Source organism: Carettochelys insculpta, chromosome 30 (genome assembly GCF_033958435.1).
Source record: "Carettochelys insculpta isolate YL-2023 chromosome 30, ASM3395843v1, whole genome shotgun sequence".
Lineage (NCBI taxonomy): Eukaryota > Metazoa > Chordata > Testudines > Carettochelyidae > Carettochelys > Carettochelys insculpta.
Genome location: NC_134166.1, coordinates 56,885 through 80,452, shown reverse-complemented (window position 1 = coordinate 80,452; position 23,568 = coordinate 56,885). Strand labels below are relative to the sequence as shown.

The 23,568-nt window shown below is 43.9% G+C and overlaps 1 protein-coding gene across 2 annotated transcripts; it reads right to left on the bottom strand.

Moving 5' to 3' along the window:
- Nucleotides 1-8,043: 8,043 nt before the first annotated feature.
- Nucleotides 8,044-19,474, bottom strand: RIT1 (Ras like without CAAX 1). Of its 2 annotated transcripts, XM_074981389.1 has the most exons (6): nucleotides 19,350-19,474; nucleotides 19,139-19,263; nucleotides 17,321-17,377; nucleotides 14,685-14,758; nucleotides 11,028-11,219; nucleotides 8,044-9,179 (listed from the first exon to the last, which is right to left on the bottom strand). In XM_074981389.1, exons 2-6 carry the CDS (start codon nucleotides 19,230-19,232, stop codon nucleotides 8,949-8,951), a joined length of 648 nt encoding a protein of 215 aa, XP_074837490.1. In that variant the 5' UTR covers nucleotides 19,233-19,263; nucleotides 19,350-19,474; the 3' UTR covers nucleotides 8,044-8,948. The 2 variants fall into 2 exon arrangements, with proteins under 2 accessions (XP_074837490.1, XP_074837491.1); XM_074981390.1 differs by lacking the exon at nucleotides 19,350-19,474 and having other exon boundaries at nucleotides 17,321-17,431; nucleotides 19,139-19,239.
- Between the last annotated feature and the right edge of the window lie 4,094 nt (nucleotides 19,475-23,568).

The following is a 23,568-nucleotide window of genomic DNA, read 5'->3' as shown; positions in this document are numbered from 1 at the left end:
GGCTCTGTGGTCACCGTGGGCAGCAGCCCTTAGCCCAGGGCTTCTGGCTGCTGCTGCTGCAGCTGGGGGTCCGTGCTGCATATACAGGGTCTGCAACTAGTTGTTGGCTCTGTGTATCTTGCACTGTTTAATGAAAGTGTGTCTGGGAGGGGCCCTTTAAGGGAGCGACTTGCTGTTGAGTCCGCCCCGTGACCCTGTCTGCAGCTGTGCCTGGCTCCCTTATTTCGATGTGTGCTACTTTGGCGTGTAGACGTTCCCTCGCTGTGCCTATTTCGATGTTGGGCTGAGCAACGTCGAAGTTGAACATCGACGTTGCCAGCCCTGGAGGACGTGTAGACATTATTCATCGAAATAGTCTATTTCGATGTCGCTACATCGAAATAAGCTATTTCGAAGTTGGGTGCACGTGTAGACGTAGCCTAGCTGACACTAAGTTCTTATAGCTGCAGCTAAAGGCTGGCTACTTTGAACTAGAGCAGGTCGGCATGCAGCATTGTTCATACGAGCAGTTTTCCAACATCATGCTAAAGCATTTTTGGTTTATGCTGCAGTTTGCCATGAACTATCTATTCATCTAGATAAGCCCTATAACTAATGTTCTACCATCTCTTGTTGGCTAAGAGACATTGGGCACTCTTGAAGCACTGTGATCAGGCCACAATCATCCATACCATCAGCACCTATCTAGATTACTGTAATACAATATACCTGGCCACGAAGCCATCAGCCCTTAGGAAATGCCAGATGCAACAAAACACTTTAATGTGTTTCCCTGGCAACGCAGGTTACTGTGCACACAGTAAATGTGTTTCATGGGCTTCTCGTAGAATATCAATTTAAACTTAAGGTCTCAGTTCTCATTTTCCAGGCACTTATGGGCCCAAATTTATGGAAGATAGCCTAAAGCTCCAGGGAGAGCATGATGGGTCAACAATTCACCTCCTGAAACACATGGAATTTTCTACCATTTGGGAAAAGACTATGTAGGAGACAGGTTTCCCAAGGGCCTGCCACAGGAACTAAGGGCCATCACAAACCTCATTATCATCAGTTTCAAGTGGTAAGTGCGCTCCTTTGATTATGACTTCGCTAATACAAATACAGTTGCATATATCTTATAAAAAAATTTACCAGAACAAAACATTACACAGTGCACATTTCTCTCCTGGGAAAGGAAGACAATGTATGGACCACATGTGATAAATATTACTCGTCACTTAATGCACTACTGACAGAGGCTCACATGCCATGGACTCAGAAAAGAATAGGTGATATTTTTCCGTTAACTGGCAACAAATATCTGACTGTATATTAAACAAACAAGAGGCCTTTTTATTGTTACTTTTGGTTATTTTTATTAAACTGATAACATCGTGGCCGTGTCTACATGTGTCCCAAACTTCGAAATGGCTACGCATATGGCCATTTTGAAGTTTACTAATGAAGCGCTGAAATGCATATTCAGCACTTCATTAGCATGCGGGCGGCCGCGGCACTTCGAAATTGATACGCCTTGCCGCCCGTCCAGACGGAGCTCCTTTTTGAAAGGACCCCGCCTACTTCAAAGTCCCCTTATTCCCATCAGCTCATGGGAATAAGGGGACTTCGAAGTAGGCGGCGTCCTTTCGAAAAGGAGCCCCGTCTGGACGAGATGCGTGGCGTTAAGGCGCATCAATTTTGAAGTGCTGCGGCCGCCCGCATGCTAATGAAGTGCTGAATATGCATTTCAGCACTTCATTAGTAAACTTCGAAACGGCCATTTGCGTGGCCATTTCGAAGTTTGGGACACGTGTACACATAGCCAGTGGAATTCAGTCCAATTAGGTACCTGATGCAGGAACTGAATTTCAAAGAAGTGACAGCAATTATCTACAAACCTGACATTTATGGCTATAAGTTGAATCTCTCTCTAGTCCAACACATCTGTAATCCGGCGTGACTTTAGTTAGCCAAACAACCCCTTATCATTGTATTACAGCTTATAAAACTGGAAGAGACCTTGTGAGGTCATTGAGTCCAGTCCCCTGCCCTCTCAGCAGGACCAGGCACCATCCCTAACAATTTTTTTTTAAATGTATTCACCCCAGATTCCTAAACAGCCTCCTCAAGGATTGAGTGCACAACCCTGGGTTTAAGCAGAATGCACAAACCACTGAGCTACCTGTAGTTAAGTTACCTGTAGCCCCATAAAGCTTGTTTACAGCCTCTTCACGTTCTGTACTGCTAGCTGTAATTTACCCCAAATGTCTTTTAAGACCCAAAAAGCAGTGAAAGTATTGGTAATGCTGCTAACCTATACTGACCTCCGGTGGTCTGACAAATTCTTGTTTGGCACTGGTCAGGTCCTAAGGGTGCTGGACTAGAGAGGTTCAACCTGTACATATCACAACAAGGGTCTCAGTTATCAAAACAACTAAATTTTCCACTAGTTATGCTGTTCTTTGCTCTTTGATTCTAAGGTGTTTTTCACCTCAATAATTATGCAGTGAGTGCAGGAGGGGCCTGAGCCCTGCTGGCACTCTGAGTGAGGCCCCTCTCCCAGGCTGCATTTGACCAATCCCTAGGACACCCCAGGTAGCCATCACAAGCCATCACATGCACTTCTAGAGCAAAGGATCTGGGACAGCTGCTGTGATTTAATCTATGGACAGAATAGGGTTATGAAACAAAGGACTCTCACTGTATGCAAATCTTATTTCAGAGTTGGGAAGTGAAGTAACCCAGGTAGTCATCAGTTATCCCTGACTACCCCACCCAAAATGACAGGTGGAAACAACTGAAATCGAACTGGGGGGAAGGAAGTGGGTCCTGACTAGAAATATGTCTGGCATGTGAAAATTATTAGAATCACATTTCAGGTTAGACACCGTACATAGCCAGATTCCTATGGCTGGATGTACACTTGCCCCCAACTTCAAAGGGGGCATGTTAATCAGGGCAATGGGCTATTACTAATGAAGTGCTGCAGTGAATACACAGCGCTTCATTAAGCTAATTTCCCCCCCGCATGGCAACTTTGAATTGCCGGCATGCCTGTAGCTGCGGGCACTTCAAAGTCCCTTTACTCCTCAAAGGGAGTTCCCTTTACTCCTCAATGCTTCAAAATTGCCACGGAGGAGAATCAGCCTAATGAAGTGCTGCATATTCACCGCAGCTCTTCATTAGTAATCTCCCATTGCCCTGATTAACAAGCCCCCTTCAAAGTTGGGGGCAAGTGTAGACAAGCCCTCAGTGTACTAAGCTTACAACAAAGCAAAAAGAATACTTCAAGCTATCTGCTAGGCTTATGACCACTTAAATCAGGGATGGAGAACGTATGGCCTTCAACTTGCCTTGATTTGGCCTCCAAGGCTCAGGGCTCATTCCATCAGCAGGGCAAACAATGCTATTGCGCCAGCCACATGGGGGGCACCAATGCCACCTGAAGGGGAGATCAGTTTGCTCTCATCAACCAAGGCCATGAACTTTGTTCTGGACCCCCTGCAGAACCAACTGTGTAAATTTTGTCATGGAAGATGATGTGTTGAAAGAGTACCATATGGTTGCAAATGCAGAGTTGCAAACATCCTGTTGAATAATCTTTCTTCCCAAACAAGCCAAGTCTCTTTGCTTCTCCATTCTTTGGCAAGGACCCTTGATGCTCCTGGTCGTTGGCAGCATCCACAACTAAGTTGTTGGGAGGTGACTGGTATATAAACACTTCACCCCTAGTTGGCAGGAAATAGCTCCTCTGATTCTTAGCTGTGGGGGCAGCGCTGAGGCTAGGGTTTGGCATAACATTTTTGCATTGTCTGCAATTATCTTAAAGGCAGGGCCAGATATGTAGGGGCAGAGGTGTTGAGAATGTCTACTATTGGGTCCATCTCTCCTGTTTGTATGCCCAGTCTTTGGGCCACCCTGTACAAAAGCTGTTTTAGTGCTTTATTGTTCTCTAAAGTCAGTACAGTGACATTCCCCACTTTTGCCTCATCAGGTGACAAGGAAAAAGATATTGTGCTCACACATGGCTACTCTATGTCCTCAGCCGCAGATGAGTCCTTAGGGCCAAACCCCTGTAGGTCAGGAGCTGGTGCTGTAGCTTGGGAAATGGGCGGGGTCAATGCTGTGATCATAGGTGCCAGGAAGGCGGAAGAGCAGTGGTCAGCAACATCACTGACAGTGAAGGTGTCAGAGTAGATGCTGATGCCAATGTTAGAGCCACTAACATCTACATCCCTGTTGCCATCAGTGCTGGTGGAATAAACTATACTGAAGTGATGGATGGAGCCCTGGAATGGGATTGGTGGATCTGGCTCTTGTGATAGGCCCAACGTATCCAAAAGAGCCATTGTGGAGCTGGTTGCCAGTCAACAAGCCACTACACGTTGAGAGAATGGTGACTGTGTTCCGAGACCAATCTCGCGCTCCTGTGGAAGGGGTCAGATTCTGATTCCAATGCTTCTGATGCTAAGGACCATAGTAGCACCATGCCCCATAGTGCCACTGGAGGATGCACAGGGTCCAATGTTGATGCGTGGTGCCTTGTCGATGCATGGTGCCTTAGCACCTTGTCTTTGGGCAGTGCCCAGCACTACGCCAGATGCCAGTACGCTTTACACTGAGCATGATGAACTCAATACCAGCTCCGGTGAGACCCTCTCTTATACTGAAGCACTGCCTCCAAAAGTGTAACTTTCAGCCACCAAGCTCTATCTTTTACAAGTCTTCGGCTTGAATGTTTTGCAGATCATACAACTCTCCTTTTGAGGAGATTTCCCCAAATACTTTGAATCAGAAGTGTGAGGATCTCTCTTGGGCATGTTTGTCACAGTCAGTACAGGTTTGAAGTGGTTTACAAGTACCTAAAAGAGTGTTATGAGGAGGGAGAAAAATTGTGCTTTTTAGCTTCTGAGGATAGGACCAAAAGCAATGGGCTTACACGACAGCAAGGGAGGTTTAGATTGGACATTAGGAACAACTTCCTAACTGCTAGGCTGTGTACACACTTGCATTCCTCTGTCGAAAGAGGCATGCAAATGAGGGAAATCAAAAACGCAAATGAGGTGCAGATTTACATACCAGGTGCCTCATTTGCATATTCTTTCAGAACAGTTTTTTCGAAAGAAGAAAAGCAGTGTAGACACAGCTCTTTCAAAAGTAAACCCCATCTTCCAAAGAACCCTTCTTCCCATAAAGAAACAGGAAGGGTTATTTCTAAGATGGGGTTTACTTGGAAAGAGAGGTGTCTACATGGCTTTTCTTCTTTTGAAAGAATATGTAAATGAGGCACCAGATATGTAAACCTGCACATCATTTGCATTTTTGATTTCCCTGATTTGCATGCCTCTTTCAAAAGAGGAACACAAATATAGACACAGCCTCAGTGGTTAAACATTGGAATAAGTTGCCTAGGGAGGTTATGGAATTTCCATCACTGGATATATTTAAGAGCAGGTTAAACATCTAGTTAGGTGGTATAGATGGTATTTGGGACTGCCATGTGGGCAGGGGACTGGATTCAACCCCTCCAGGTCCTTCCAATTGCAGTGTTCTATGAGGCCCAGTGACCTAGGTATTCCCTAGAGTCAGGGATCAAGAGGGGAGAACCCTCTCAAGAGCTTCAGAGCATAAACTATTCAACAAACCTAATTACAACTATTCACACTAGAATGAAAAACTATCTGCACTATAAAAGCACTGCTAACGCACTTACAAAGACATGCCTGGGGAAGTTGCAGGTGTCTCCAGAAGCAAGAAGGAACTAGAAAGGGAGGGGGTCCTCAAAGCCCTACATTGGGCACCATAGAGGTGCCACTCCACGGGGCCCACAAGCTGATTATAGGGCTACCTGCTAGGGGAAAACCTTCTGGGTGTCATGCATGCATGCGTACACACACCACAGAATGCACATGAACAATCACTTGAAGATGAAAGGGCACCTTCAGGTCCTTCCAGCTCCAGGTTAGAGACCACCTTCTTGAAAAGTGCTGGAATGCTCTTGTGCCATCCTGTACCACTACAGGAGGGGCCCCCCCAATGGCTACATGTGGAGATGAGGAAGTTGCATGCCCTGATGTGACACCTTCTGGCAATGAGGAGGCAATCTGGTGAACTGTTTGTCTAAGGAGATTGACTGCACTTCTGATGCTCTGGCCACCGAGTGCAGCACCTGGGATGAACTTGGGAACCTCAAGAGGTTACATGAACTGCACAGATGGAAAGCAGGTGAATCTAGTGCACAGCCAACAGTAAACAAAATGCCTTGTGGGCTAAACATAGAACCCGCATGGGCTACAGGTTGCCACCACTGCAGCTAACTAAATCCACCATAATTATATGCGTACAACAAACTGTTTATTTCTGAGTCTCCAGACACAATTTTATTTATTGACACTCTTAGGCACCTAGAATTAAAACATAAAATGCAAACATTCACATTAAAACTCTATATTTTGTCGAATGAAAATTTCTGTGTACAAATTTGTGTGTGATAAAATAAAAAAATCTTCTTGAATAACATTGTGTAAAAATGCGCTTGCTGTTCAGATTTATTAATCCCACATGCAACAGGCTCAAACTGAATAACTAAATATTACATTTATTAAAAGGCTAATTTAAGGCACAAAAGTATCACCATTTATCTGAAAGCAGGAGTAGAAATTAGCTCCATTAGCTTTCTTCACTGTTCACAGGTTGTCCCCTTAATGTCTACAAGTTTTGAACACATTAGCACCTGAGTAGAATTTCAAATACAATTTCTTTCCCTGAAGAGAAGTGAGAATTAAAATCATGTTTTACTTTTCAAGAAAGTTCTGTTTAATCAGAACTAGACCTGTTTTGGTGATATTTCTCTATTTTTCCCTTGATGTGTTCTGTTGTGTGACTTATCAGGGATTTTTATCTCAAGGTTATAAGTAATACTTAATCCAATACTGAATAACTACTGGGACCTTAAAAATCTCTAAATCAGTAGCTATGATAAAACTATACAATCTTGCTAATAAACTCTTTCATGACAACAAACAAGCAAAATGTATTCTAAATGTTTTAGATTATTTTCAGATACTGTTCCCATGCAATGGATTGTGTGCTTTCCAGCAGCATAGCATAGCACAGCACAGGTGGATTTGCAGTGGAGCATTATAAGGAAGGAGAAACCAGAAACTGATTTCTACAACTTGGCAGTCCAGGTGCACATTTTAAATACATGAAATACCCCAAAAATTCAATATTTGTATTTGATTTCCTTCACAGAAAATTGAACTTAAAATCCATTTCCTATAATGCTGTTTGCAAAAGAACAGGAAAAGCTAAGCAGTTTAGTGAAGGAAAGAAAGCATGAGGGCTCACCCATTTCCCCTACTTGTTGCTTTCATCAGATACTTTATACACAAGTCTCATCTTTCAACGTACAATCACATGTATAAAACTAAGTATGGACATACATATCTGAAATCAAAACAGCATGGTCAATGTTATTCTATGATTATTTTTGTCAATAATTTAGTTGGGATATTTGCGGGCACTTTGGTTTTATATTCCAGTTTTTAGTGTTTATTTGCTGTGGCCTAAAGTTTCTCTTGGCATTTCTGAGTCATCTAGATGACTTGTTATTTAAAAAACCACACACACACACCTTTGACACTATTTTTATACTTGGTTAAACTCTGGATTAAAAATCTTCATAACTGACACATATTAGTCTGCCATAAGGATCATTTAATTGACAACATTTGAAAAACGTGCTTCATAAAACTGTTGCTTCCTAACGTGGGAAAGTGAACACAGGGCACAAATATCTACATATAGTCACTTGAATATCATTCTCAGGACTGACATTATGCCCAAGTAATCATCTCCTTTCCCTACATCTTCCTATCTATCCGAAAAATGGAAGTGTCTCATTATGTTCAGAGGTATTTCTGCTGGCAATAGGACCTACAATCTCCATTTTACAACCTCTCTCCCCAACACAGTGTAGTGTGGGGTAAAGAGCCTCAAAGCATAAGAAATCTGACATGAATAGACTCCAATCTAACAATAATGGTTTCAGGAAAAAAAAAATTTAAGATGTAAAATTTAATGCAAACACATATATAAATGAAACACTACAGATAAGATTTTAAACATACAAGTCAAGAAAGTCAAAAACTATCTCATTGCATATACTATACTATGGCAGTACTAGAAAACAGTATACAGAATAAGAAAATGCTACACATTCATGCAATGTTCTCAAGTTATGGTTGCCATAGGAAACAATTTTAATTTTCCTGACTTGTTAAAATCTTAACTATTCTGTTGCATTACACTTGTTTCTGAGAATTACTTTTAGAGAAGCCGGCCCATGGAGTAAAACATTGTGCATTTTTCCAATGAATGAGTAATCAGAACAAATAGTAATTTCTGCATGAGCTCTTGTCACTGACAAGTGTACACAGTTCCATTGGTCTGCTACATATGCTTTGCACAGGTTACATTTTAATGCTGACCTGACAACCCTTCTCATACATTGTTAATTACTTTTCCACAAAGCAGCAAAACTTTGTTGTGCAATCCTCCAGGGAAAAAAAAGACAACTAACTCAGGCTCTATCTAAAAGTTAAAGACACTATACATGGTTCAGTTTCTATTATGCTGTGATCCCTTAAGACAAACATTCAGAAGTGCATGGACATACGTAAAAGCATTTGCAACTACATCAGTGATGTTTGTCACATCCAAATCAAAAAGGTGACAGAAAACAGAAGTAAAACCCACAGCTGTGTCAAACTAAACGTCCTGGGGGGGGGGGTTTACTTAAAAAAAAAAAAAAAAAAAAATCAAAAAAAGTAAATCAGCCTTCCACAAAACTCTCAATAGTTAGCTTTTCTTTTAAAATAGTCAGAAAAGATCACATGATTCTCAAAAACCTAGGTCACTGGATTGCGTTACTTGTTCCAATTGAGTTTGACAAGTACACTCCCCTTTCAGGTCACTGAATCTTTCTTCTTTCGGAATGGTGACTTTAGTCTCTGCCATATGCTGCTTTTGGGTTTGGATTTTTTGCCCAGGGCCATGACTGCTTCCTTCTCTTTCCTACGGATTTCTCGCACAAGAGCATGAAATACGTCATCAATATAATAGCGGTATGCAGCTGAAGTTTCAAAAAAAGGGCAGCTGAATTCTCGTGCTAAAGCTGAGCCTTCTTCTTTGGAGACCTTCAACAAAATACGTATTTGTGAACAAAACAAAAAGCGTTCATTCCTTCCCGCTTTCCTGCTCCCTCCTGTTCCTCTCAATCAACCACACACACTCTTTCATACTACCTGCTCTTTCACCTTTCATACGTCTCTCTGAAATCTCTCCCTAAAATCCAGTTTTCTCAGAAGATCTGTTTACACTTAGTCATTCACCTGATCGTTTAAAACATTTTACTACCTCCTACATCCATAAGAAACCAAGCTCCTTTAGGTAAGGACTGGGTCATAATTTACATTTGAAAATATTGCTTACAATTTTGGTATTACATAAGCAATAAATAGAAAAGGTTTTAATAGTGAAATGCAAACAAATTATTCATCTTTCAAGACAAGAAGAATTAATAAAACAAATGACTCAGACACATATTAAATCATAATTAATCCACTCCCCTAACAGTGTAGGAGCATTCTGTATGGAAGGCTTTATGGCACTTAAACCACATTCTGGGGGTGGGATAGGGTGGGGAAGGGGGCGGGGAGGAGGAGAAGGATGATGATGACTGTTCCACTGACTAAAACATTGTAGTCAGGATGATTTTACAAACATTATATTCTTATCAAATAATTAATCTCCCTTGTTGGTGTTAAATTACAACTATCTGAAGGGCAACATGCAACCTCCCTAACCTGTCAATAGGCAAGTCAGATTTCCTCACATGTCTTTGTCTACCTTCTCTGGTGGTTTTCTCTCAATATCAATGATTTGGTCCATCCTTCCTCCCAGAACTGAACACATCATTTCAGAACATGGGCTCACTGGAGCCATAAGAAGGGATTATTGATTCCCTGTCCTGTTATATGACATCTCAGTGTATACATATTCAACAACGTCCAAGGCTTGGCTTCCATATCACTTGTGAAACTCATTTAATTTCCTGTGTTACTACCAACACAGATCTATTTTAAGGTTACTATTTGCCATATTATTTCTCCTCTCAGTGAATATGTAGTATGGAGTATTCCTCTTCAGATGATCAGATAACTTTTCTCCAGGTTAAATTTCATTTTATTTTCTGTCCATGTGTGTGTTATAGCTCAGTTCTGAAGATACTTATAGTCAAAACCCAGCCTATTCTATGATTATTTGCTAAGTTTGTTCAGGTGCTGTTTAAAATCCTATGTGCAGACACAGCCTCATTTCAGGATAAGAGACATGGAAAATTGAACTAGAATTGAGCTTTACAAATTCTAGTGGTGAAATCCAAATTTTGAAAGCTGAAAACAAATGAGTTTGAGGTCTGTGTGTACTAGCTTTATGGATACTATGTCTATTAACTTTACTTTTGATATTATTATTCTGTAATAAAACTATGCACATTTTTGACATCCTACATTCTGTGATTAAAATGTACCCCCATGACATCACATCCCTCTTTCAAAATTACTAATAGAAATATTTTAAAGATTAAACCAAGAGTAAAAAAGTAATTCAAGAAAAGGAACAAACAAATACACTTACTATAAACCAGAATGTTGTTGTAACAGCGTTCCCGAACCACACTTTACCACAAACCCCTTCAGACAATAAAAAAATTACTACACCATCCCAGGAAGGGGGACAGAAGCCTGAGCCTGCCTAAGCCTCACTGTGCTGAGAACTTGTAATCTGAGCTCTACCACCAAGGCTGTAGCTAAAGCCTGAGCCCCACCACTCAGCCCAGCAAGCAGGGCTTGAGTTTTGGCCTCAGCCCCAGATTTCAAGAGTAATGCCAGCCCTGGTGAACCCATCAAAACAGATTTGCAACACACAATTTAAGAACTGCTGTTTCAAGATATGCACCTTCTGACCTCCTTTAGGTAGCTTACCTGTCGTAGCAATGTCAGATCAGATTTGTTCCCCACAAGAACCACAGGAGTGTCATCAGTGCGTCGAACACGGTAGATGAGCTGTTTGAACTCACGTACTTCGTGAAAACTTCGACGATCCGTGATTGAGTAGCAGATGATAAACCCCTCACCTGCCCTCATGTACTGGTCACGCATAGCCGTAAATTCTGCCTAGAAAGTAAGTGCTTTTTTGTGCCGGTACTTAGCAGCCCCAGCCAGGTGGGGGGGAAGGGGGAGAGACTGTGCCAGCCCCACAGCTGCGAGCCAGCGGGGGCACAGAGCCCCACCAGCAGTCCCAGTGGAGGGGGAGCTAGCTGAGTACCGGCTCCTCATTATTTGGTGGGGGTGGAGACGGAAGCTATGTATTTCAATTTCTATTCAAGCTCAACAGTTATTGGTCATCTCATCATTGGCAGACCTCTATCTATTCTAACAGCAGCTACACACCACGTTGGCTTGCTTATGCCACACATGGTCCTCCGGAAACACTAGAGATTTTAATGGAAGCTCTCTGTGCAAAATATTTAACACCAGAAATACACAACTAAAAGTGCAACATGTAGCAGTCAGATAGTTAAAACAATGTTATGAACAGTTTGTTTCCTTTCCGCCCTTTTACACAGACAAAACATTGCAGAAAATTGGGGCCAATATACGAAGTGAATAAAAGCCATGTATCTATTGCGTTAGGGAATGGGTAACAATGCTGGCCCCTCTTAATTGGTATATATTACGCATAAAAAAGGAACAATTGGAAAATGCGGAAAAAGACTAAAGCAGGATACAAAACAAAATGTATGCGTTTGGTAGCCACAAAACATGCAGTATGTTTGGGGAAAAGGCTCATCCAAAAGACAAAACTAGAAGCAAGCACAGACAATACAATTTTGAAGAAAAAACAAATTTCTCACCTTTCTACCTGCTCTTTGAAACGTGTTGCTCATACCTATTCAAGTTAGGGCTGTGCACATGCATGCCTGGCTCTTGGAAAGTTTTTTCCTTAGCAGCTACCAGTGGGGTCAGCTGGGGATCCCACTGGTGATTATATGAAGCCTATATATGACCCACCACCCCCTCAGTTCCTTCTTGCTGTCCACTCTGACAGTGGAGCAGAAGGGTGGGTTTCAGATATGAGAACACACAAAGAACAACAGTTACAACGTCGAGTAACTATTTTTTCCTTCTTCAAGTACTTGCTCATATCTATTCAAGTTAGGCAATTCCCAAGTTAAACCCAGGAGGAAGGGCTGAAGTTAATGCATGGCTGACTCAAGGACAGCAGCGCTGAAGGCTGTGTCTCATCTACATTCCTGCACAACAGCATAGTGAGACATAAAGGTATGTACAGAGGCCCATGTATGGTGGCTGAAGAGGCCAGTCGTGAGTAGTATGTGTCATGACAAGCAGCAGGGAAACTTTACTGAGGTCACAACACACCTGTATATAGGACAAGATCGAGGAAGAGATGTGCTGCAACAAAACCAGGAGTCTCTTCATGCACTCAGCGATGGCCACAAAGAGCAGTGAAGTCTTACTGAAGGACTTGGTCTGGTTGGTACAGAATGCAAGTGCCCGTCTCACCTCAAGTGCGCAGCTGCAGCTCCCCCTCGGAGCTATAAGATTTATGATAGAAAATAGGATGAAAAACGTCCTGGCTAGTATAGAACCTGGAGATCACTTTCATCAGGAGAAGCTGGTGAGGGCACAGGTGGATCTTGACCTTATAGAACACTGTGTATGGAGGCTCTGACAGGAGGGTCCAGAGTTCAAAACACCCTTCTAGCAGAGGTAATGGCCACCAGGAAGACCACTTTCCAGGAGAGGTAGAGGAGGGAACAAGTGGCCAAAGGTTCAAAGGGGGAGGGTGGGTGCCCACAAGTACCTGTAGTAGCAGGTTAAGGTCCCAGGCTGGTACCAGCCAACGAACTGGCAACTGAAGATGGTCCGTGGCCTTGAGGAAGTGCCTCACCATAGAGTATGCAATAATTGATTGTGTGCCCTCCTAGAGATGGAATGCTGAGATGGCCATCAGTGTAAGCTTTTGGGAGGAAGCAGCAAGGCCTTGATGCTTCAGGAAAATGAGATAGTCTAGCACGTGTCCCAGAGGCGGAGACAGGTATGAAGTTGCACTGACTGCACCAGCAAGAGAAATGCATCCATTTGGCCAGGTAGCATTGCCATGTGGATGGTTTGTGACTAAGAACTTGCTGTACTGGCCCCAAGCAAGCCTGCTTGGCCAGATTCAACCATGAAGCCACTACATCATGAGGTGAAGTGGCAAAGGTGGCTGTGGTTCTGTGTGATGAAGGAAAGGTGTAGAACAGTCCCAGCATCCATGGTATGAGGAAAGCGTTTCCTGTGGAGCCCTGCCTGAGGCCTTGGAGAAAGCAGAATGCGGGACACTTGTGGTTACTCTGATAGGTGAAGTCCAGTCACGGAAAGACCCACCTTTGGAAGATTGAGTAGGGGATGTCCGTGTGGATCTGCCACTTGTGGGCATGGAACCGATGACTGAGACGGGCTGACAACTGGTTCTGGACCTCTGGGAGACAGTTCACCTTGAGGTGTCCTGAATGGGCTATGCAGAGCTCCCACAGGCGCAGGGCTGCTGAACAGGGGTGGGAAGACTGCACCTCCTCCTGCTGGTTGATGTAATACATGGACATGGTATTGTCTGTCAGGACCACCACATAGCAGCCACAGAGATGAGGTCAAAATGCCAGACAAGTGAGGTGAACAGCCCAGAGCTTGCACATACAGATGTGGAAAAACAGTAACTCCACTGTCCATATTGCCTGAGTGGTGAGAAATCCCAGATGGGAATCCCAGCCCAAAGTGGATGTGACCATGACCAGAGACAGTGCAATGAGAGGCATGAAAGGGAATGCCCAGGAGAACATTTTACGGACACAGTCACCAGTGGAGGGCATTGGAGACATGGCAGGGCATCAGGGTAACCATGTCTAAGCCAGCCCAGCCAGGACAGTTCGCTGAGGCCAACCACGTCTGGAAGGTGTGAAGATGGAGCTAGGCAAATGCGATTATGTATGTACATATTGACATGTAACTTAGAAGCTGAAGACATGTACAGCCCGTGGTGAAACTCAAGAGCGTGAGCAGGAGCTGGGTGAGTGGTTGGGAGCAGTGATGGGGAAGTAATACCCTGGCATGAATGGCATTGCTGAACTAAAACAATGGAAATGCTAGGGAACTGTGGCGCAGCAACAGGAACTCAAGCCTCAACAGGAACAGCCTCCCGGGCGGTATGTAAGAAAATGAGGGGGTGTCAGGTTGGGCGACTCACCAGAATCGCCGTGACCACTGGAGGAGTTGCCATGTTCAAGCCTCCACTGCAGCTGGAGTTGCTGCTGCAGCAGGAGTCTCACCATGGCCTGGACCACTGTCACAGCTGCAGGAGCCACCGCTGTGACTGCAGGTGCAGGGGGGTGGGGACAGGTGGTGGCTGCAGCACAGCATCTGGCAGATGTCCATTGTTTCTGAAGTCCATTGAATCAAGATCTGCTAAATTAGGGGGTTAATGTAACTTGAATAGACAGGAGCAAGCACTCAAAGAACCACCTCTGAATATGCCTGGCCATTAGTTCCATGCTATTCATATCTGTATTGGTCATGTACCTGGCCTGCTGTGTCCAAGATGTCCAAATTTGCAGGTTCATCATCAATCCGTATTTGTATTTTATAAGCATCTTCTGTGGATTCAGAAGACAACAGGTATGGAGAAGAGAAGTTCAGTAAAACTATTAGTACCTATCTCATATACACAAGGAAATACTACTCCTGAGCATTTAATACTTTTTCTTTAAATCACTGTAAAAACTTTTGTCCTGTATCAAACAATTAAGACAAATTGAAATGTAATTACCCTGATGAGACAGGGATTTGGAAATTTATCTATGCAGCAATTGTTTTTAATCAAAATTTTCTACTAAATGTTATTTTTAAGCAAGAGAAGACACTATAAAATCAATTAACGTAAGAATTCAATTTTGTGCATCTTAATAAAGACATAAGAATAAACTACAACATTTCTTTCCGACTAGTGAGCATTTCCCAAATGAGGTGAACAGGAAGACATTAAATAAATAAATAAATAAATCCTAATGGCAAACAGCAACAGCGCTGCTAATTTCCTAAACAGGATAAATTATTAAGTGTACATCTATACAACAAGCACAACAGCACAATTATGCTGCTATAGTATAGATACTAACTATCACAACAGAACAGGTATTTTTATTGTAGCCAAAATGTAGTATTTTAATTGTAGCCAAAATGTAGTATTTTAGTGTGGGTAATAAGTAGTAATAATGATAGTAATAAGTACAATGTTTGCTATAAGGTTTTGCTTTTTGTCAACGTGACAAATTAATTCTTGCTTCTTGTCTGCATTGCAAACTAAGTTGAGTACGGTTCTTTTGTTATTTCTTTAGTTAATATGAAATCCTTTCTAAAATGTAATCCTGCCTGAAATTTTCTGTAAAATCATTTAGTAACAAAGAGGTAGCTGTGTTAGTATGTATTCTAAGAAAACAAGCAAGCAGTCGTGGCACTTTAAAGACTAACAAAATAATTTATCAGGTGACAAGCTTGCGTGGGGCAGACCCACTTTTTCAGATCTGGAGATAGTGCTGTACCGGAAAGGGCATGATGGTTTTATAATGCAGAGATCCAAGTAAACCTGAAATAAAAACTGACAAATCAGATACATAGGACATCTGCTGTTAAAGTCTCTGCTGCAAGATGCATACTCTCAGGTCTTTAACTGTATGGCCCACTCCATTGAAATGCTGACAGGTTTATGTCTGCTTTGTGTCCATTCATTCTTCCACCACAGCCTGTGAGATCTTGGCATCGATGTTAAGTTTCTTTTGCTGCTTCATAGTTCTGCCAGCACAGCTTCATATTACCCCACAGGAGTAAGATCCTGCATGCTCCATAATGGAGCTTGTCTGTGACCCTGGGAATTTATGCCCAGATATGCTGCTGAAGTGTGCTGCCTGCTCCACTCACCATGCTGACCAAACAGGAAATGAAATTCAAACTTTTCCCTGCTGTTTCCTGCACTCCTGGAGAGCAGTGGAGCTGAAAGTGCTAGCCAGAGTGGTCATACTGGGGCACTGTGGGATACCTCCAGGAGACCAAGAATGTTGAATTTCAAAATACTCCATCTGCACTGCCCTAAACTTAATCATGCAAAGTCGATTTTCGCATTACTCCTTGTGAGAAGCAGGAGTACCCAAATTGACCTTAAGAGCCCTTAAAATCAGCAGAATGGATGCTGTAGTATCAACTGATTGCTTAGAAAATTGACCTAAGTTAGCTAAGTTCGATCTAACATCCTAAGGTAAACTAGGCCTAGATCTCCTGAGTTCCAGTACAGTGTTCTAACCTCTACCCTAGCTGGAATGTAAGTTGATTCTAATAAAATTACTCTGTCTGCTCAGACAGGAAAAGATATGAGAAAGTTAATATTTCAGTACACAGATTTAAGATCCCATTTTAAAATGTTTTTAGGCACCTTTCATCAATGTTATTGGGAGTCAGCCACTTTTGGGCTGGTGGAAGGTCAAATTAAGGTACACAGTTTCAGCTATGTTAATTATGTAGCTAAAGTTGACATACCTTAATTTAGGCTTCCATGCTGTCTCCACTAAGGAAGGTTAATGGGATCCTGTGCCCATGTCCACTTCCCTTACACCTAACAGGGGGAAGGAAACCGTGGTTGATGGGAATGCCCAGTAAATTAAATTTAGTGTGTCCACCCCTAGGTTTGCAAAATCAAACTCAAAAAAACTGACTGTAGCAGGGTCGATCTTCCCTGTAGCGTATATGTACCCTTACAATCAAACCCCAGAGTTACAAACACCAATCACACAACTTATTTTGAATCAGAAATACTGAAACAGATGGCAGCAAAGACCAAAAATGTACAATATTGGTTAAACGACTAAAAAAAGAAAAAACAGCACTTCTCTTTTGTAAGTCATTTCAAAGCTGTTTGAAAAATTCACAGCTGAACATTGACTTAAAGGACAACCATACCAGAGTTACAAGCATCCACCACTCCTGAGGCATTCATAGCAGCTCCTAATCCTCCCTTTAGACTTATGACAATGTTCCTAGCTATTACTGACATAATATAAATGAGTTTCTGGTTTTCTTTAAGAGTATAAGATTCAAGGGAAATTATTCCACAAAAAATACTTTTTAACTTAGAAAGCAGAGACAGATGTTGGTGAGTTTTTTCTTACCAATGGTAGGATCATGGTCCTCTGGGAATCGGTGGCTGATGAACTGCATAGTCATAGCTGAGAATTAATATTGGATAACAGAGTTACACAGGTGATTTCCAGGCCTCCATCCTGATGGATCCCAAAGGTATGGTGGAGACACACAGTATACTCTTTGTCATCCAGATCTTTACTAGATGGAATTCTTGGTTAACTGGAAAATTTCATGAATGGCAGTATGCATTTTTTCTTTAATAACCAGAAAAAAATTACAAAAATTATCTGGAATACATTTCTGGTTATAGTGTTTAGCGTATAAAGGTTATCTTCTGGGGTGATAAATGCCATGTTTAACTAGCAAGACAGAATGTCATGTATATGTCACATAGAGGTCAGAGTAGGGCGATCAAAGGAATCTTCTCACAACTTTGAAGATACCCAAACACTGAATGACGGTAAAATTACTGATGGCTTCCTCCATCCAAAGGAACATGCTCTGGTAGAAGACGACTCTGAGAAAGAGCACCACATTCAGGAAACTAAAATTCCTTACGCTGTTGTTGAATACACAGTGTCTAGAGATAGTTTTTGAAATGTATTGAACACCATTCTGCTCAGGACGTAATGCAAATGCACACTGCTTGCAATAGTTTTCTGGTGCAATCCATGTATAGTGATTGTCTGTATACAGTAAGTGAAAATTTAGTGTTCTGTGGTTTGTTCAAATTGCCAACTACATGTAATGTGTGAAAATTTCTGCCCAATAGGTATACCGCTCTGCTGACTGGAAAAAATAACCAACCAGAATCCCCCATTCCCCAACATTTCCGGGTAACAGAGAGTATACTGTATTTACAATTATTAATTACACAGAAACATGTAAATGATACAACTGGCATATGATAAACTGAAGCACTTCATAGGGAAAAAGGCACACTTTATTAACTGTCAAAACAAAAAGCAGTCTGTCCCATGAAAGCTCACCTAATAAATTATTTAGCTAGTCTTTAAAGTGCTACTTGACTGCTTTTTGTTTTGATAGTATATAGACTAGCGCGGCTCCCTGTCTGTTACTATTTATTAACTGTAAATCTCAAAAGGGATAAGGTAATGTGCTTATCACCAATGTTCCCTCTAATTTATTCTATACCTGTGCAGAAAAAAATGTACATGCACAGAAGCATGTGTAATTGTGCACTATCAGCAGAAACACAAGCCCAGCTGTGGTATCACTCTGCTAATTAGACAGGTAGGACTGGAGTCCCCCCAGTGGGGGGCACATGCACCCAGCTTACAGGGAACAATGCTTATCATGATGAAAAATTGTGAAGGATAGTCTTCCCACTTACCCCACCAAACCAAACAAAAAAAGTGTTAAAGTAACAAATTTTCATTGTGAGAACTTACATCTTAGGGCAGTTTTATAAATTAAACAATACCTTATGAGCACATATTAGATTCCACAGTATTAATGACCCTTACGAGCTGGCCACTGTAAGAGAGACGGCTACAGTAAAATCATCTCTGAGGGGTTTCCCCGGATGCTTCCAATGTCTGAGTGTACAGAGAAAGGGACAACTGGCGAAAGACAGCTTTACAAATCTCAAACCAGCCCTTCCCTGAGGCTTCGACAAACATCGAAAGGCGATGGGGGGGGGGGGGGGGGGCAGACAGACCTTGCTTCGCAAGAAGCCTCTGCACCATTGGGCACGAACTGGCCCAAAAAGTCCCATTGACCCGCAGTAGCAGTGACTCAGCTCCAGGCCCCGCGCCGGCCTCGGTACCCGCCGTATCCCCGCCGCCCATCGGCGCCTGGCCTAGACGTCCCCAGGTACCCACCGCTCTTGCCCACGCCGCCAGCTCCCAGCATCACCAGCTTGTACTCGCGGGACTGCCCCACGGCGCCACCACCCGGGCGGGCTCCGGCGTCCATCGCCTGCGCTGGGGGAAGCCAGCCCTGCCCCCTGTGGGGAAAAGAGCGTCAGACAGCGCCTTAGTCTATAAATATCCCCCAAGCCGCCGCCGCCGCCACCCCTCACTCACTCACTACCTCAGGTCCACCGTGCTCCGCCTCCAGGCATCCTTCCTTCCGCCCGGCAACTTCAACCACTTCCCAACGCGACAAAACCAAAATGGCGTCGAGGGGCTGCTCCGCCCCTTCCGCCAGTGGGGAGCTGAGGTGCAGGCCTGGGCGCAAGCGGCCGGGTGGTGTCAGGAGGCGGACGGGAAGACGAGTTTCGGGGAGTACCTGTTTGAGCCACAACAACGTATCTTCCTCCTTTAGCCTCGTATGGGCGGAGCCACAACTTCACCCCTCCCACAAATACCTTTGAAAATTCAAAATTTCAACCATTTTACTCTGCCAAGCTCTGTGTATATTTATTTCAGCTAGTCCCCATGAAAGTCAGAAACCCGATGTGGCAGTTGTTTCTAGGTCCCTCGTTATCATCAGCAACAAGTCAACGTCGGTATGACCAATTTGCAAAAGACAGAGGAACTATTAAGCTCTTCCCAGAATCACAGGCCTGGAAGGGACCTCAGGAGGTCATCTAGTCCAGCCCCGTTTCAAGCAGGATCAACCCCATCTAAGTCATCCCAATCAGGACCTTGTCCAGCCGGGACTTAAAAACCTCGAGGGATGTGTGCATAGGTATGTGCAGAACTGGTATCAGAGAGGTGCCTGTATCAGTCTATCTGCAAAAACAAGGAGTCCTGTGGCTCTTGACAACCAAAAGGATTTACAGTAAACTCTTTCAGATCTGGCATTCTATCATCTGGAACTCTGAAATAACCAAACAGGAAAGCAGTCATGTTGCACTTTAAAGACTAATAATTTATTAAGTGATGAGCTTCCATTGGGCAGATCCGCTTCTTCAGATATGGCATTAACCATAAGTAAAGTTTGTGGGCAAAAATCCACTTGGTCAGATGCCCACAATAACTTAGACTCCAAAAAATCTGTTAGCCTACAAGGTGCCACAGGACTTAGTTTTTGAAGATACAGAGTAACACAGCTACCCCCGATATAAATTTACAGCGTACAATACAGTAAACCCTCAAAATTCACAATTTCAGGATGTGCCTAACTCATGCTAGCCAGAGTTAAACCCAACTCAAAATCCCACTCCCCCCAGGCCCCTGGCTCAACCCCCACCCTTGCAGCCCTGCTCACAGCTCCAGCTCACACCCCACCGGGGGGTGGCTCCTCCCAGCTGCCCCAAACCCCACAGAAGCAGCAGCCGTTCCTGGCCCCGGAGCCCCAGGGAAACAGCAGCCACGAGCACTCCTTGGCCCGGGTTCAAACCCTCCATGCACAGCTCTGGTTCAACCCCAGTCCCACCCCCCTGCAGCCCTAACCCACCCCAGACTTAAGCCCCCCACCCCACAGCCCCAGCCTACTGCCAGGCTTCACCCTCCCCAACTCCAGGATTTTACTTTCAAAAGAAGCTCCAGGTGCTCCTGCTCCTCCCCCCACTACAACACGTGCGTTCCGTGGGGGGGGGGGGAAAGTAGCCCAATGTGAAATTCAGGTTATGGGTGGGTGCATGGGAACATAACCCTTGTGTAAATTGAGGGTCTACTGTACCACCATTCACAAAACAAAAAAGCAGCCTTGTAGCATTTTAAAGACTGACAAAATAATTTATTAGGTGATGAGCTTTTGTGGGACAGGCCCACTTCTTCAGATCTGGAAATTCTGATGAAAGTAAACTGGCTCAATGAAAATGTAACAGAGAATGAAAACTGACAAATCAGCTACATGGGACAGAAAGAGCAGGGGCAAAGGGTGGGGAAGAAAATTACTTACTGCAAGTGTCTGTTAAGTGACGTGCCTGAGACCACTATGAATATCAAACATAGGGAAGCTGTCTTTGTAATGTGTAAGGTAATTGGTATCTCTATTAAGACCTCATTGCAAAAGTATCAAACTTGAGAATAAATTTCAATTTAGAAGTCCTGGGGCAACTTGTCGACTAACAGATAGGTTGGAGCATAAGCTTTCGTGGGCAAAGACCCACTTCATCAGTGCATGAGTCATGCCTTGACGAAACCAGTCTTTGCCCACAAAAGCTTACACTCCAAAATATCTATTAAGAACATAAGAACATAAGAATGGCCATACTGGGTCAGACCAAAGGTCCATCCAGCCCAGCATCCCATCTGCCGACGGTGGCCAATGCCAGGTGCCCCAGAGAAGGAGAACAGAAGACAATGATCAAGTGATTTATCTCCTGCCATCCATCTCTTGCCCTTGTTCTGAAGGCTAGGGGCACCATACTTTATCCCTGGCTAATAGCCATTTATGGACCTAACCTGCAAAAATTTATCAAGCTCTTTTTTAAACCCTAATAGAGTCCTGGCCTTCACAGCCTCCTCGGGCAAGGAGTTCCACAGGTTGACTGTGCGCTGTGTGAAGAAAAATTTCCTTTTATTAGTTTTGAACCTACTACCCATCAATTTCATTTGGTGTCCCCTAATTCTTGTATTATGGGAAAAGGTAAATAATTTTTCTATATTCACTCTCTCCACACCATTCATGATTTATATACCTCTATCATATCGCCCCTCAATCGCCTCTTTTCCAAACTGAAAAGTCCCAGTCTCTCTAGCCTCTCCCCATATGGGACCCGTTCCAAGCCCCTAATCATCTTAGTCGCCCTTTTCTGAACCTTTTCTAATGCCAATATATCTTTTTTGAGGTGAGGAGACCACATCTGCACGCAGTACTCAAGATGTGGGCGTACCATAGTTTTATATAGGTCTATATAGTTTTATATTAGTCTATATATATATATATATATATATATATAGTTTTATATTAGTCTATAAGGTGCCACAGGACTTCTTGTTGTTTTTGAAGATACAGACTGACATGTCTATCTCTCTGCTACTATTCAATTCAGAAGTCTCTCTTTGTAAGCGGGTGTTAAAATCTTTGTTTTAGGATGCAGATTCCCAATGTCAGATTTGCGTCCGTTCATTCTTTGGTGAAGTGATGGTCTAGTATCTTCAACATAGCAAAGGGGCATTGCTGGCACATGATGGCAGATATATTAGTGGAGGTATAGGAACATGAGCCCGTCAGTAAATAAAGTACTCTCCATGCAATTTTTTTTTTTTAATATCTAATTTTTTCTTTAGTGTTATTCATTGCTAAATATGCCTTTCTATTATCCAGAATATTTGAATACAGTAAGATGTCAGAGTACGCAAAATCAGAGTACAAGACCCTGTTCTTACGTGCCTGACCCCAATTCCTATTGTAAACCCTGTAGCGCTTTCAGGTTACGCTTAACTCGCTCCCCCCCCATTCTGGCTCAACCCCACCAGCCCTGCACAGCCTAGGCTCAGCCCCCACCCCCTCGCTCCGCTCAACACCCGCACATAGCTCCTGCTCACCCCCCACCCCTGCCTCTAGCTCACCACCCCTCAGGCATGACACCGATTCAACCACCCTGGTCCCGATTCAACACCCCCTGCCAGCTCACCGCCCGCGCACAGCTTTGGCTCCCCTGCCACTCCCACCCCTGGCTCACTACCCCTCGTGCGTGGCTCCAGTTTGCCTCCCACCCTGGTTTAACTCCCCCATGCGCAGCTATAATTCAAACCCCTCACATGCAGCCCCATTTCCATACTCCTGCCCCAGTTTAAATCCCACCCCCCCCACATGCAGCCCCCGTTCAACACCCCACCCCCAGTTCAACCCACCGCCAGCTCAACCCCCTGCTGCAGCCTGGCTCACTGTCCGTGCGTGGGTCTAGTTCACCTGCCACCCTCACCTCTGGCTCACCACCCCTCACACGTGGCTCCAGTTCACCCTCCACGTGTGGCTCCAATTTAAACCTCATGCATGTGGCCCTGTTTCCATCCTCCCATGCCAGTGTAAACTCCCATGCATGGCTCCAATTCAAACCCCCTCACCCTCAGTTCACTCCCCCCATCTCACCACCCTCGCCTGGCTCTGGCTCTGGTTCAACCTCCTGCCATGTCCTGGCTCAGCACCTGAAAAGGGCTCTGGCTCACCACCCCGCACACAGCTTCAGCTTAACTCCACCCCTCGCCCCCCCTGCAGCCCTAACCCACCCCAGCCTTATCGCCCCCACACCCACCTCCCATGCCCCCAACTCACCACCAGGCTTAACCCTCCTCAACTGCCTCCCCCCAACTCCAGGACTTACCTTTCTGATGCTTCCCTGGCTGCAGAACGTGTTGTGCCAGGGAAAAAGCCAGACCCCAACTTGCGTGAAATCCGGGTTATGTGAGGGTGC